Consider the following 15,388-nt stretch of genomic DNA (forward strand, 5'->3'; position numbering starts at 1 on the left):
CAGAGCTAGATGTAGAAAAAAATTATATTCAGTTTGCAACCTGATGGAGGTCAGTATAGATGGACTAATAGAATGATGCTATGCCCAAAAGATTTTACTTCACTAGGTGCAGTAAAAAATTGGTATTCTATACACAGGTGGTATATCTTGCAACACAGATAGGCTACTCCACTGACTAACACACTCTGCAATAGGCCAAAAAGGATTAGCTTTGCTAGATTCAGCCAAATGCTGTGAAAAAAACTTGCACAGCACTGGTACAGACCTGCCTGGCAAAAACTGATAGGAACTGATGTAACCTAGTCCTGAAAAGGACTCCAATTACAATTAGTCTTTACTCCCACAATCTATCTATTTAAGAGCACAGGCCTGCTTGATAAAAGTCGTAGGAAATGCTGTAACCTAGTCCTTAAAAGGACTGCAATCACAACTATTCCCTACTCCCAAGCTATCTGTATATTTGTGCGAAAATTGGCTTGAAATTAACAAGGTATAGCGCACACAGCAACAGCGGTGCCGTCTAACACGCAGCTGCAGCAGTGAGAAAATGGTGGCGACGGGGAAAATGGCTTGGTCTTATAGGGCAAGGACATGTGACATACACTGCCAATCACACATGCCCTTGCTTGTGTGAAAAAAAGCACTTCGCTCCGTGTGTGCGCTGCTGATAGGCTGACAGATTGCACCTCCCCACTGCAAATGCGGGAAAGAGAAAAAAAAATGGAGATCTTCATTGTTCCTGCAGAGATCCATCCCCTGCCCCTCCCCCCGCCCCGCTGTACACTCAAACTGCGTATTAACATTAATTTTCATCATTACTGAGAAAAAATCCAGTTATGATTTTGGTGCACGAACAGTTATCGAACATAACCTCGAACAGCCGAATTTTTCTCAAATTGTTCGTGTTCGCCGACCGGCTCGAACACCGCCCAAAACAGCTCGAATTTGAGATTGGCGAACAGTTCGAGTAGAACAACGCTCATCTCTAATTGTGGCCAAAAAGTTCGATTTTGGTTTCATCTGACCAGAGCACCTTATTCCACATGTTTGGTGTGTGTCCCAGGTGGCTTGTGGCAAACTTCAAACGAGACTTTTTATGGATATCTTTGAGAAATGGCTTTCTTCTTGCCACTCTTCCATAAAGGCCAGATTTGTGCAGTGTATGACTGATTGTTGTTCTATGGACAGACTCTCCCACCTCAGCTGTAGATCTCTGCAGTTCATGCAGAGTGATCATGGGCCTTTTGGCTGCATCTCTGATCAGTCTTCTCCTTGTTCGAGATGAAAGTTTAGAGGGACTGCCGGGTCTTGGTAGATTTGCAGTGGTCTGATACTCCTTCCATTTCAATATGATCGCTTGTACAGATGTTTAAAACTTGGGAAATCTTTTTGTATCCAAATCCAACTTTAAACTTTGCCACAACAGTATCTCGGACCTGCCTTGGTCTTCATGATGCTCTCTGCACTTGAAACAGAACCCTGAGACTATCACAGAGCAGGTGCATTTATACAGAGACTTGATTACACACAGGTCGATTATTTTTATCATTACCAGTCATTTAGGACAACATTGGGATCATTCAGGGATCCTCACTGAACTTCTGGAGTGAGTTTGCTGCACTGAAAGTAAAGGGGCCGAATAATATTGCACGTCCCACTTTTCAGTTTTGAATTTGTTAAAAAAGTTTAAAATATCCAATAAATTTTGTTTCCACTTCACGATTGTGTCCCACTTGTTGTTGATTCTTCCCCCAAAAATTTAGAATTTTATATCTTTATGTTTGAAGCCACAAATGTGGCAAAAGGTAGAAAAGTTCAAGGGGGCCAAATACTTTCACAATGCACTGTATGTGCACTTTTCCAATGCACTATGTTCATGTACTACGTTCATCTTTTTTTCTTTGCTTATAGCTAAAATAGCTATAACTACAGCTATTAAACTGTTTAGGATTATTTTACGAGACAATGCATTTAATATAGCCATCTCCATGGATACCTCAGGTGCTGCTTTTAATAAGTATTATAATACCCTGAAATATGACCAATTTAAAGTAGTCAGTTACCATGAGTTACTATAATCAGATTTCTACTAACTAATATGCTACATAGAAACCAATTTATAGTTGATCAGTAATGGTACTGATACAGATAAGGACAATATGTGTTGGATGTGATTCCAATGTTTGCTGCTCTTCTATCCAAAGCAGATTATTAAATGAAGTCTAATAGCTGAAATAGCAATTGAAAAAAGGTTGTTTATTTTTGTTTTGACCACTGGCCCTTTGTTAGAGTTATTGACCATATCCACATATTCATAGCCACTGTATAATATTGAAAATGCAAATAGTTACTGCAGACTACACTATGAAGTGTAAGGTGTTGTGATAAACAATATAAATGCCACTTTTTCAAAAGCAGTTCACCTGACTAGAACTCACCGACTCATTGACACATATGAGGCTGTATGTTTGGGACAGGAGATTCGCCGTCAATGCGGGCATTGCGATCCATGTGTAGACTGTGAAATATGACAGTCTAAACACGGACTTAAATCAGTTTTTTCCATTTAATCTGTCTCTGCTTTATGCTGACCCTTAGACAGTGCATCAAAAAGGGACTGACAAGTTCCCTTTAAAATTGTGAGGGTAGTTTTTATATAGGGCACGCCTCTTAATGAATTTAAAAACATCTTACTTCAGCACACTCTTCATTAAGACTGACATACAAAAAAATGCAAGTCTTTATGAATCGGGGCCTATTTGTTAATGAATCTTTAAAGAGGGATATGAGTGATGATATACTCAAGTTACTGTCTCTCAGCATTTTGCTGGTTTCTTAGGTGGCTGTGGTATCCTATAAACTCTTAGAGTATGTTCACACTGAGTTTTTTTCAAAAGTTTTCAAGCAGAAACCACTTCAGGAATCTCTCCTTTTTTTGCTCAGGGTTTTGGAGGAGTTTTTATTTCCTGAACCATTTCCTTAACCTGTTTTGAAAAAGTTTTGCTAAGCTTTTTTTCTAAAAAGTTTTTGATGCCTTTAGACTGGTCAATGCCTAAGTTAGACTGATTTCCTTCAGGTTCTGCTTCAAAGGAGTGGCATGTACTTTCTTTTTTCCCCATCAGGCAATTTCAAACTTTCTTCAGGAAAAAAAAAAACTTCAAAAACTCTGCATGTGAAAAGTAAACTGGATTTCCCATGGAAATGGATTGTAAAGCTCTTTGTGTTTTGAGGAGTTTTTTGAAGCAGAAACTCGGTTTAAACTCTCAAAATCTCCTCACAATCTTTGAGTTTCTGTTGGATTTCTGGTCCAAAAAAAGTTTGTGTGCACAAAGCCCAAGAGTTTTCCAACAGTTTTCGAAGCAGTTTTTGAGGAGGATTTTGGGGACTTGCTATGTGCACTAAAGGTTTTTGAGGGGACCTTGGAGCAGAAACTGAGAGGAAACTTTTCAAATCCTTCTCAAAAATGCAAAAGTCCTCAAAATTTTCAGCTTCCTCTCAAAAACTCAGCAAAACTCCATGTGCACTTAGATAATGGAAAAAGACACCAGAAGAGGAGCCGCCATGAAAACTACTTCAAATCCACCAGCGTAGCTTCTTCAGGACAAAAGATTTCTTATCATAGAAAACTCTAGCTAGCCCACTGTCATATTAAAAACGTTGTATGCACATACCATCAGCCTGAATTCCTGGGAGTTTTTGGTACAGAGAAGGCTATGTGAATGACATCTTTTTCAAGCGGATTCTGGGAAAAGGCACCGCAAAAAGTGCCTCATAAAATGGACATAGTGCACAGCAATGTCAAAATGACATTGCTTGTACATGTTCTGTCTTTTGTCATGTTTTTTACCCGCGATAGTGTGCAGAAAACCTGAAGTAGTTAAAAGAAGCTACATGCTCATTCTTCTGGTGGCTTATGCTGAGTAGCTTCCTGCTCTCTAGACACACAAGGCATTCAAAAACCATGAGTTTTGATTGGAGAGTTTGGGAATGTTTATACTGAAGATTTTTATGAGATTTTTGATGAGTTTTTGGATGGTAAACTGAGCAGAAACTCACCAAAATTCTCCTTGAAAATTTGAAGTTTCTGCTAAGTTTGTGCTCTAAAAACACAGCAAAGAGACTCATTGTGAACACACCCTTTGGGCATGTACATATATTTAGAAGCTGGCGCAGCTGCCAAGTATTCCACCGGTGATAGTTTTCCAGAGGCGGTTTTGCTGGCATCTTTGCTATCGTTCTTGCGCTGGCTCTGCTGCCGGCAACATTTGCTTTATATTGTTGAGTATAGAGAGCGAGTGCCTTCCCAGAGGGCACATTTAGACATCTGTACAGCTTCATATATTTCTATGAAGCTGTCACGTTTAGTTGTAAATCATGACAGCGCATGCTGTGAGTTTTCTCCGATACGGGCGGTCCTCTGACTGCAAGTAGGCAATATGCATTCTTCCGGCCAGATTTCGACTAGGGCTCACTCAATACAAGTGATTTGAGCAAGGACGTGCATGTTGCATACTTGCGGACACATGACGACCTGCTCTCACCGCCGGCACTGAAGAATCCTCACAGCGTGTACTGCGTGCGCTATGAGGTTTCACTAGTCTGCAGTCAAACAGAGTGACTGCAGACTTACATGACAAACCTGGACTATCATTTGAAGCAGACACTATGATCAGATTATTGTCACACGATTAGCTTTAGAACCCTCTCATAAACATCTGTTTTCATTGGGGAAATTGTGGCCAGTTAGGCTATGTGCCCACGATGCAGAAATGAAGCAGAAAATTTCTGCAGCGTTTCTGCATGTTCTTGGCAGTAAAAAACGCTTGCCGATTTTACTCGAGTTTTTGACGCGTTTTTGCAGCGTTTTTACATGCGGATTTGATTTGCGTTTTTCAAATGCATTGGGACCTCAAATCCGCATGCAGAAACGCACAAATAATGGACATGCTGCGGATTTTTCCGCAAGGAAAATCTGCTCCGGAAAATTCCGCAGCATGGGCACAGAACATGCAGATTTTCATTGGGGATCATGGGGCACGGATTACCAAGCGTTTTGTAAGCGTTTACGCTGCGGAAATTCCGCATCAAAAACGCTTGAAAAACGCATAGTGGGCACACAGCCTTATACATTTTCCATGCAGCTGTTACATCAGAGAAAATTTGTACTTTATTCTAGCTATTAAATTGAATGGCCAACCCTGTAATACATAGTCAGGCCAGGCTCACCAGAAAGCGGCTGCAGATACTTGATGGCTTTTCACTGTGGATAATACCGACAGTTCTAAAGCAAAAGAACCTTTCTATAATGTCCATATGTAAAAGGCTTCTTGCAGTGAGGCAACTTCTCCAGACAACTCCAGCCAGACATGTACCGTACCTATCGGAAGGAGAGTATAGAACTGAGGCAACTGCATATGCAGCGTGGGCTGTGGGCCTAATGAAGCCCTCATATGGTTATGTTGACAGATAGATTAAAAAAGTTATGAGTTTTGGATGGCCGGTATGAAAACACTAAAGCATGAAAACAAACATGACAGCAACAAGAAGGGATCAAAGGGACACACCAGTCAAATTTTAATTTATTGAATTTGGATAAAAAAGGTCTTTTTACAAAACATTATTACAGAAGATTAGGTAATGCGCTTGTACCTACTATTATCCTGGCACAACAAACCTTGAGTAATGCCAATGCTAACAAAAGCACAATGGAGTAAAAATAGATAATCAAAGTACCTTCTTACTCATTCAGATGTCTCCAAAGATTATGATCCACTGGTGGAGTCATGGGAAAATCCAAGAGTATCCGCCAATAGTAGCAGCAACCAAAGCAACATAAATTATCTTACCCTGTTATGCCCTACTAAGACCTTGGATTCTGTGACATCTTTTTTTCATTCTTCCCGGATGAGTTTTCATTGGTGACTAAACCACCTTCAACAGAGCATTAGAGTCCAAAAAAAATAAGCAAACAATTGTAAGTCATGGTAGCAAACAGCAAATTGTGACACGCAGAAGTAGTGCTGTTGCTCTAAAAGCATTCAGCAACTATTAGAACTAAGACAAGCACAGGAGACAGGAAGTGTTGTGCTCCAGAAGCATCCAGCAACTAGAGGGGTTAACACAGTCACAGGAGAAGGGGAGTGTTTTAGCAGAGCCTCAAGGGGATTGTGAGGAACTTGTTTACTGTCTGGCTGGAGCCGAACAGAAAGGTGGTGTGTGTGTTCTGTATCTCACAGAAACGCCCATGCAAGTGAAAAGGATTCAAGTCAGGAGTGAAGCTAAGCACAGGTCAGGTAGAGTTCCTGAACTAGCAGTGCAGAGTATTGTCAGGCAGAAAGATAAGGACTGGAAGAAATGGTGTCACAGGGATCATCTCCCTCAGGAAACCCTCCCCCCTCCATCTCACTGTGCTGTAAAGAATGCTGTGTTCATTAATGTGCCTTTGCATAAGAACTGTGCTGTCCTGTACTACTGGGAAGACTGTGAACTGCTGTGCTGCTAAGGAAACTGTACTGTTTGTCACTGGAGCCTGTTGCTCATAAGACTTAACTTGCACTGGTTATGCGGCTTCTAAGTAAATGCTACTGTTCTACCGTTTATGAGGACTCTTGTCAAGTGTGTCTGGTCAGCAAGTGAAACAACCTACGTGTCTGTGCCTGAGGGTCAATACCCCTATGTGCCTGAGAGAAGCTGCAGCACATGGTCTATGGTCGCCCTGAGTAACGGTTCCCCCAGGATTCCAAAGAATTCAAGTAACCTGTCTCACCCCTATCTGAACCCAGCAGTGTGCGTGTAACAAAATGCGCCATTTAAAATAGCCAAGTAGTATTGGCTACATTGTATGTGACAGGTAAATGTGACATTGCCACCAACAGAAACACATCTGAGATTAATGAATAAAAATGTAACAGAACCTAGGGTCCTACTAGGGCATAACAAGTACTAGTCTGATTGAGATATGTGGAGTAAGGAAGGAATTGTTCCCCTAATTGGAGCAATGAGAATCTGCCTCATGGGGTATTTTCCTTCCACTGTATCAACATGTTAGGTTATAAATTGAAATCGATAGACTTGTCTAACTTCAACCTTAAAAACTATGAATCTATGTTTCTGTCGCTGTATTGCTGCTATCTGTGCATTACTCTTGAATTTATCTACAAATCCACCTGGGGACCATACTGTTTGATGACATCTGGTTGAGTCAGTAGGTACTTGATTAACTATTTTTATTACCCCTTTTTGCTTTTTTTTACTATTGGCATGGTTGGTTGTGGCAGAGTAGTCAGTACATGTGTATTAACTAATATTTTGTGATTACTTTTGTAATGAGAATTCTTAGTGATTGATTTTGTTATGATTCTTAATTTAGATTGACATTATCCCAAGATATTTAGTATCACTGTTTCCTGGTTTTTGTTCAGAAAATTACCCTAACAAATCCTCCCTGACTCCCTTCCAATCACACTTGTCAGAATATGCCATACTCCTAGAGCTGGATGCTCTGATCAATCAAAGCTTTCACAATGCAGTCAGTGGGAAAGCTAGGTTACAGCTTAATGATGATACACTTTAAGCCTGTAGCAGACATTTGGAAAGCTGAGTTACAACTCATAGATGATATATTCTGACACAGCCACTGCCACTGGGAAAACCCGATTGCTGTACATTCTGAGACAGCTGCTGAAACTGGGAATTCTGGGTCATAGTGCAGTGGTGATACATTCTGAGACACCTGCTGAAACTGGGAACTCTGGGTCATAGTGCAGTGATACATTCTGAAATAGCTGCTGAAACTGGGAAATCTGGGTCATAGTGCAGTGATGATACATTCTGAGACTGCTGCTGAAGCTGGGAATTCTGGGTCATAGTGCTGTGATACATTCTGAAATAGCTGCTGAAACTGGGAAATCTGGGTCATAGTGCAGTGATGATACATTCTGAGACTGCTGCTGAAACTGGGAAATCTGTGTCATAGTGCAGTGATGATACATTCTGAGACTGCTGCGGAAACTGGGAAATCTGGGTCATAGTGCAGTGATGATACATTCTGAGACTGCTGCTGAAGCTGGGAATTCTGGGTCATAGTGCAGTGATACATTCTGAAATAGCTGCTGAAACTGGGAAATCTGGGTCATAGTGCAGTGATACATTCTGAAATAGCTGCTGAAACTGGGAAATCTGGGTCATAGTGCAGTGATGATTAGTGTTGAGCGATACCTTCCGATATCAGGAAATATCGTATCGGATTGGATCGGACCGATTCCCAAAAAGTATCGGATATCGCCGATTCCGATACCGGAAACCAATGCAAGTCAATGGGACACAAATATCGGAATGAAAATAAACCCTTTCTTTCCTTGTAGGTTAATTCTACATGAAGTAAAACAACTAAGAATAATGTAGAATGTATTACGCGAAAAGCCGGCAATTCATCAGCGGCATACACCGGTACCCGACAATTTACAACAGAAAGAATAGAGCTTCACACATAGATTAGATAGATAGAAACATGTCAGTCACATATATATGAAGTACAGTGACAGTGTTGCTTACTGTACTTGTCATTTAGTGTAAAGGATTTATTAAAAAAAATAATAGTGTTTTCATGCATCGTCTCTTTAAAAAAGCCGGCCGGCAATTCAGCATCTGTACCCGACAATTTAGAATAGAAGGAATAGAGAATCACACATAGATTAGATAGATAGAAACATGTCAGTCACATATATATGAAGTACAGTGACAGTGTTGATTACTGTACTTGTCATTTAGTGTAAAGGATTTATAAAAAAAAAAAAATAGTGTTTTCATGCACCGTCTCTTTAAAAAAGCCAGCCGGCAATTCAGCAGCGGTACCCGACAATTTAGAATAGAAGGAATAGAGAATCACACAAAGATTATATAGATAGAAACATGTCAGTCACATATATATGAAGTACAGTGACAGTGTTGATTACTGTACTTGTCATTTAGTGTTAAAATAAAGGATTTATTTAAAAAAAAATTGGCGTAGGGTTCCCCGTAATTTTAGGCTCTAGCGGAGGTTAAGCAGACAGCTGGGGCAGATGTTTGAAGCCTGGGAAGGGGGTAATACCCACGGAGCTTCCCAGGCTACTAATATCAGCCCCCAGCGGAATACCTAGCCTTTACTAGCTATTAAAATGGGGGACCCCGCCAAAAAATGACGTGGGGTCCCCCCTAATTTAATAGCTAGCAAAGGCTAGGCAGACAGCTGGGGGCTGATATTAATAGCCCAGGAAGGGTGCCATGAATATTGGCCCCCTCCCTGGCTAGAAACACCAGCGGTCAGCCGCCCCAGAAATGGCGCATCCATAGGGTGCGCCAATTCTGGCACTTAGCCTCGCTCTTCCACGCTACCCTGGTGCGGTGGCAGGGGGTAATAGTGGTGGGGTTCATGTCAGCGCCAGCTGCCATGAAGGCCAGGTTAGTAATGATGGGCGTCTATAAGACAGCCCCATTACTAACCTACAAAGTGTTAAAAATAAAAAACACACACTACACCCAGAAAAAAATTATTTATTTGAAATAAAACACACCATTTTATTTAATTCTTAGTTTACAAAAAAAAAAATAGTTACCTATCCACGTTCCTGCGCTGATCTCCCATGCACAGCTGTCACATCTGCAGATGAGACAGCTGTCATGGCTGCTGTAAGCTCACACTGCCGGGAACTCGTCCGCTCCCGGCAGCGGGAGCCCCTGACTGAGGTCACCGGAGTGCATTCAGTCAGCGCAGCTCCGGAGACCTCCTTTACGGCACTGCTGTACCGTGGGAACTTCTCACGGTACAGCGGGGCCGTAAAGCAGCTAACCGGAGCAGCGCTGCCTGAACTCCGGCGAACCCGCTTATGCAGTGACGGGGCTGCTTTACGGCCCCATCATTCTAGCGGCGGCAGCAGTTCAGAGCGGTCACATCCTATGTGGCTGCTCTAAACTGGAGATCTTCGTGGGACACTCGTGGACTACTACGGAGGGGTAAGGATAAGGTTGTGGTTTATTATTTTATATTTTATTACAGGAGATCGATGGCTTCGGGGAATTAGATGTCTAGGTGAGTATAGGTGTAGTTTTTTGTTTTTTACTTTATTTTAGGTGGCGATCGGCGGGGACAGGTAATGTATAAACTAATTTATTGTAGGTAACCACTGGCCACCAATGACATGTATTTAAAATTTATTGGGGACCATGGGGCAGTTTAAATAGCGGGATCAGGCTGATGGGAACTACTGCTCCCATCAAGCTGATCCTGCTGGCACGAGTGGACGGGGGACAGACATAGGCCGATGGGAGTAGTAGTGTCACATCGGCCTATGTTTGCCTGCACGCAGACATCGCACAGACACAGCGCACACCCGCACACACCCGCAGACATCGCACAGACACTGCGCACACCCGCACACATCGCACAGACACCCACACACACTAATCATGACGGGTCTGGGAGGTGAGGCTGACCTGTGCGACCGTGGGAAAATTCATGTGAGTTCATGCAATGCAGTCAAGCATGAACTCCATGAACCCTGCGAGGGCACCACGGCTACTTCAAATGAACAGCTGATCGGCATCACCTGATACCTCAGCTGTTCATTTGAAATAACCGGCGGGAAAGCGCAGCACAGAACGGGAAAGCCGGCGGTGAAGTCTTTTCACTGCCGGCTTCCCCGCCCGGGTCTTTCGCTCCCCGCTCCTTGGTGCTGTGCTCCCCGCCCGGTCCTAACTTACGATCGGGATGGGAGGTGGTGAGGGGAGCAGAGGATCGGGGTGGGAGGCTGCGGGGAAGCAGTATGGGGCTGTGTGATTGTTTAAAAGCCGGCGGCTTTTTACCGCCCGCCGGCTTTTAAACAATCAGGAGAATTCTCTCACGCTGGGATGGCATTCTGATGACAGGCTGGATTGCAGCTGAGCGCTGCCATCCAGCTTGTCATCCTTCAGAGACACTGCAGAGCGCAGGCATTATGGGAACTTCCGATTCCGGTATTCGATATTCTAAAAGTATCGGAATTAAGTATCGGAATTCCGATACCGCGAATATCGGCCGATACCCGATATTTCAGTATCGGAATGCTCAACACTAGTGATGATACATTCTGAGACTACTGCTGAAGCTGGGAAATCTGAGTCATAGTGCAGTGATACATTCTGAAATAGCTGCTGAAACTGGGAATTCTGGGTCATAGTGCAGTGATACATTCTGAAATAGCTGCTGAAACTGGGAAATCTGGGTCATAGTGCAGTGATGATACATTTTGCAACTGCTGATTAGACTGAGTAAAAGTTAGGTTTCCACTTGTTCATGAACTGTCCCCATTAGTATCATCACTAACTAGCTTACTGCTGTTACCATATTAAGACATGGTGCTGGGATGTCAAATGTTATTGTATTAACATAAGATGTTTTATCTTCTAGTAGATGTCAGACATTCAAGAGTAGTCATCTAATTGAGGGCATTGAGGAAAGTGACGCGCCCCCTGGGCCATGTTGTTAGGGATACCCGGAGCCGGATCAGATGGGGGTTGTAGTCTCCGAGTGGCTGTGACCCGGTCCGTGCCCAGGGTGTCAAACTCAGTGTGCGGCAGTCCTTGCAGATGTTCTTAGTGTCGACTACGCCACCCGTTGATTTGCGGTCAAAAGGCCGCCGCTGCAGGATGGTCCGCTGAGGCTGGTGGTGTGTGTGCAGCTGTGGTAGTATAACCCCCAACGGGAGGGGTATAGCCTCAGGGGGTCAGACGTGGAGGATGGTGGTTGTGAAGGTGCAGCAAGGAGACTCAGAGGCATTAAATGCAGTTTCAGGGTTTTTACTCACTGGTGTTGCTCGGGTCACTCTGTACAGCAGTGACCACCCAAGCCGTGCTGCGTCCACCAGGTGCGGGACTCGGTCAACTCCCGGGCAATTCCTGAGTATGGTCCTGAGCTCCCTTCTTCTCTCTCTCTCTCTGGCCGTTCCCACCAGGGATCCACCTATGTCCGGCTCCCTCGGGTCTCTTGGTGGTTGAACCTTCTCTGGCTTCCCTGACCCTATGCTCGGTGTGCCATTCTGGTGGATTTGGTGAGGGTCGTGGCAAATCTTGCCCACGACCTCCGGTTCCTGGCTAAGGTTTGCTTTGGCCTCCGCCAGCTTGGGATCCGGTACCCTTTTGCCGACCCTTCACCCTTTTGTCCTTATTCTGGGATCTTGGGGTCCCCTCTTGTCCTGCTCCTCTGGGTCCCTCTTCCTTCTCCTCTCCTGGAGTTACTGCTGACTCTCTGACTGACTGACTCTGTCCTAAGATGGTGCCCACCTTATATACTCCCTCTATGTGTGAGCTCAGGTGACCAGCACCCAATGAGCTCCTACATTTACCCAGACTACTCCCCCTATCTGCCCCTACACTACTGGGATGTTCCACCCCCCTCCCACTCCAGCCAGGGACAGACGCTGTCGTACCTGCACATATACTGGTGGGAGTACCGTCGATCTGTCCCCCGGAAATGGGATGTATGTAGTGCATGCAGCCTACTGAGCTCAGTTCCACACTCCATCCTTACCCGGGAGTGGAATACCACACCTCTGGAGTGAGGTGCAATACCCCTGTAGCAGCCGAATCCTCAGGGTGCTACATTCCCCCCTGGTAAATCACAGCACGTCCTCGGGCTGTAAAAGAATACAAACATCCAAAAACATACAATTTTTTTTCAAAACATCTTAAACATATAAAACACTATATATATCATAAAACTTTTCATATAAAACTTTTCATATTAAACATTCTTGTTCCTCCGGCCACGGTGCAACTTGTGACCGGGTAAAGTGCAACAGTCTCCTGTAGAAAAAACACAGTTTCCTATAAAACCGGTAGGGGGCGCCTTAGAAAGCGCAACTATATACAAGGGAAGGTATGGCCGCTCTCAGTCCTCGGCCAGTGGGGAAAAGGAATGGCTGTTCACAGTCCTCAGCCTGTTAAGGGATAGGGACACACGGGTATTCACTTGCTGGTCCCGACGGGGACTACACTTTGGTAGCAACAGTTTTTGTACCCACACGGGTAACTATTTACATATTCTATTTACAGTTCATCAGTGGCGGTGTGCTCTTGGCTGAGGGTAATCTTTAGACCCGTCCGGGTCCTCTTGATCCTCCTCACCCCGTAGCTCCTTCTCAGTAAGTCTATGCACGTGCAGGGCATACGGGCCCTTGGCGCACTGATGCCGGGTGAAGGTGACCTCATCACCCAGGTATAGGTCACGACCTCTGTGTCCCTCCGGCAGATGACTTTCAACGTCTCTGCGGGTGACAAAGACGTCGCCGGGGGTCTTGTGGTCCCGGATGAAACCCCACCCGTGCTCCAACTGGAATTTTATTACAGTTCCGCTGGCACGGGGACCGTGGGCAGCACGGGGGTTTCTGCGGGCTCGGCTCTTCTGCTCGGCGCTCTTCACTTGGAGCCGCTCCTCGCGGACCCACCTCTCTCGTCGCTCTCTAGCAAAAACCTCCAATTGTTGCTGGCAGCACTCCGCACGCTGGGCTGCGGCTGCCCGGGTCTCCTCGGTGAACCCGATGAGGTCTTCTCCGGTGGGGTCCCACGCAAACTGCGCTTCCTCCAACGAGAGTGGGGTGATCTTGGCGGGCGCCGGAGCCGGGATCAGGGGCTCATCCAGGGGTCTTTCCTTCCGGAGTCGGGGATGGTAATACTCCGGTGGCCACACAAAGGGCTGCCCATCCGGGCATGTGTGCTGGGCAAATAGGTCTTCACCCAGGTGTGGCGCTGTGGACGTTGAGGGCGCTGTTGTGGTGGCGGCGCCCGGGTTCACCAGGCCTTGCGACCAGGCCTGGGGCACCCTGAATGTAAAGGGCACCGTGAAGACGGCGGCGCCCGGGGTTACCTGGCCCAGCGACCAGGCCGGTGGCTCAGTGGAGGTAGAGGGCGCTGTTGGTACTGCGGCGCCCGGGGGCACTCGGCCTTGCGACCAGGCCGGTGGCGCTTCCTGTTTGGTCGCACTCTGATTTGAGGCGCGTGACGTCACGGGGAGCGCGGCCGCGGCTTCTGTTTGAGGCCTAGTCGGGAGCGGTGACGGTGCAACGACGGGCACGGCAGAGGGAATTTCGGGCTCTGCGACGGGAAGCTGGGGCAGGCACGCGGTTCCTCGGCTCGGGGTAGTAGCGTCCCCTTTACCTGCCTCCGTTTCTTTAGCTCCTTCCTCGGCGTCGTCTCCGGCCTTGATTCCTCCTGCGCCATCCTCAGAGGCGGTCTGACTCCTCGTCTCGGGTGGCGTGCTTCGCTGGCGGGTTCCAGCCTGCTGGGCCATCTCTCTGCTCCATGCGGCCAGTACGTCTCGCTGCACTCGGGCCATCCTCTGAGCCAAGCCCTCCAGTGCGGTCCGTGCATGCTCCCGATCTCTGGGGAGCTGCGCCAGGATCTCCACCAGGCCTTCTGGGGTTGTCGCTTGCAACAGGCTCCTGACCACTGGGTCGGTGCTGCCTGACTCTCCCTCCATCTCCGGGTACGGCTCCTCCAGACTCCTCCAGGCTGCTCCCATCTTCTCTCTTTTGTTTTGTATCCGCCCACATTGAGGGTGGTCCCGGGGCAACTTTGTGATTGTCAGTTCCAGGGGCAGTTCCCTCACGCTGATGGACACTTCTATCATCACAGTCTCTGTTAATGGGGGCGGTTTCCACTTTTGGCGCCATTCCTTGACCTGGCCCACGATGGGAGGTGGCCTCTTGCCACCCTCTGGCACGCCCATAATGGCGTCTGCTCTTCCAAGGCGGGAAATCTTCTCAAAATGGCGGGAAACAATCCGAGATGGCGTCCGATGGCGGGGACCCTCCGGAATTGGCGGGAGACTTCTTTTTGAGGTAAATGTGAACTTTTCTTCAGGCACGCAGTACCCGGTGGTTGCGGGCACGTGATCCTGCCGACTACGCCAAAGTTGACGCGCCCCCTGGGCCATGTTGTTAGGGATACCCGGAGCCGGATCAGATGGGGGTTGTAGTCTCCGAGTGGCTGTGACCCGGTCCGTGCCCAGGGTGTCAAACTCAGTGTGCGGCAGTCCTTGCAGATGTTCTTAGTGTCGACTACGCCACCCGTTGATTTGCGGTCAAAAGGCCGCCGCTGCAGGATGGTCCGCTGAGGCTGGTGGTGTGTGTGCAGCTGTGGTAGTATAACCCCCAACGGGAGGGGTATAGCCTCAGGGGGTCAGACGTGGAGGATGGTGGTTGTGAAGGTGCAGCAAGGAGACTCAGAGGCATTAAATGCAGTTTCAGGGTTTTTACTCACTGGTGTTGCTCTGGTCACTCTGTACAGCAGTGACCACCCAAGCCGTGCTGCGTCCACCAAGTGCGGGACTCGGTCAACTCCCGGGCAATTCCTGAGTATGGTCCTGAGCTCCCTT

At 46.5% G+C, this 15,388-nt stretch overlaps 1 protein-coding gene across 1 annotated transcript in view; it reads left to right on the top strand.

Annotated features, from left to right (window-relative positions):
- LOC141167259 (uncharacterized) overlaps nt 1-15,388 on the top strand; it is a 705,047-nt gene that overhangs the window by 662,579 nt on the left and 27,080 nt on the right. The window contains exon 95 of the mRNA XM_073654695.1: nt 1,912-2,001. Coding sequence (XP_073510796.1) covers nt 1,912-2,001 — 90 coding nt within the window. The remainder of the gene's footprint in view (nt 1-1,911; nt 2,002-15,388) is intronic.

The sequence above is a fragment of the Phyllobates terribilis genome, unplaced genomic scaffold (genome assembly GCF_046119375.1).
Source record: "Phyllobates terribilis strain yellow unplaced genomic scaffold, ASM4611937v1 Scaffold_11__3_contigs__length_659146591, whole genome shotgun sequence".
NCBI lineage: Eukaryota > Metazoa > Chordata > Amphibia > Anura > Dendrobatidae > Phyllobates > Phyllobates terribilis.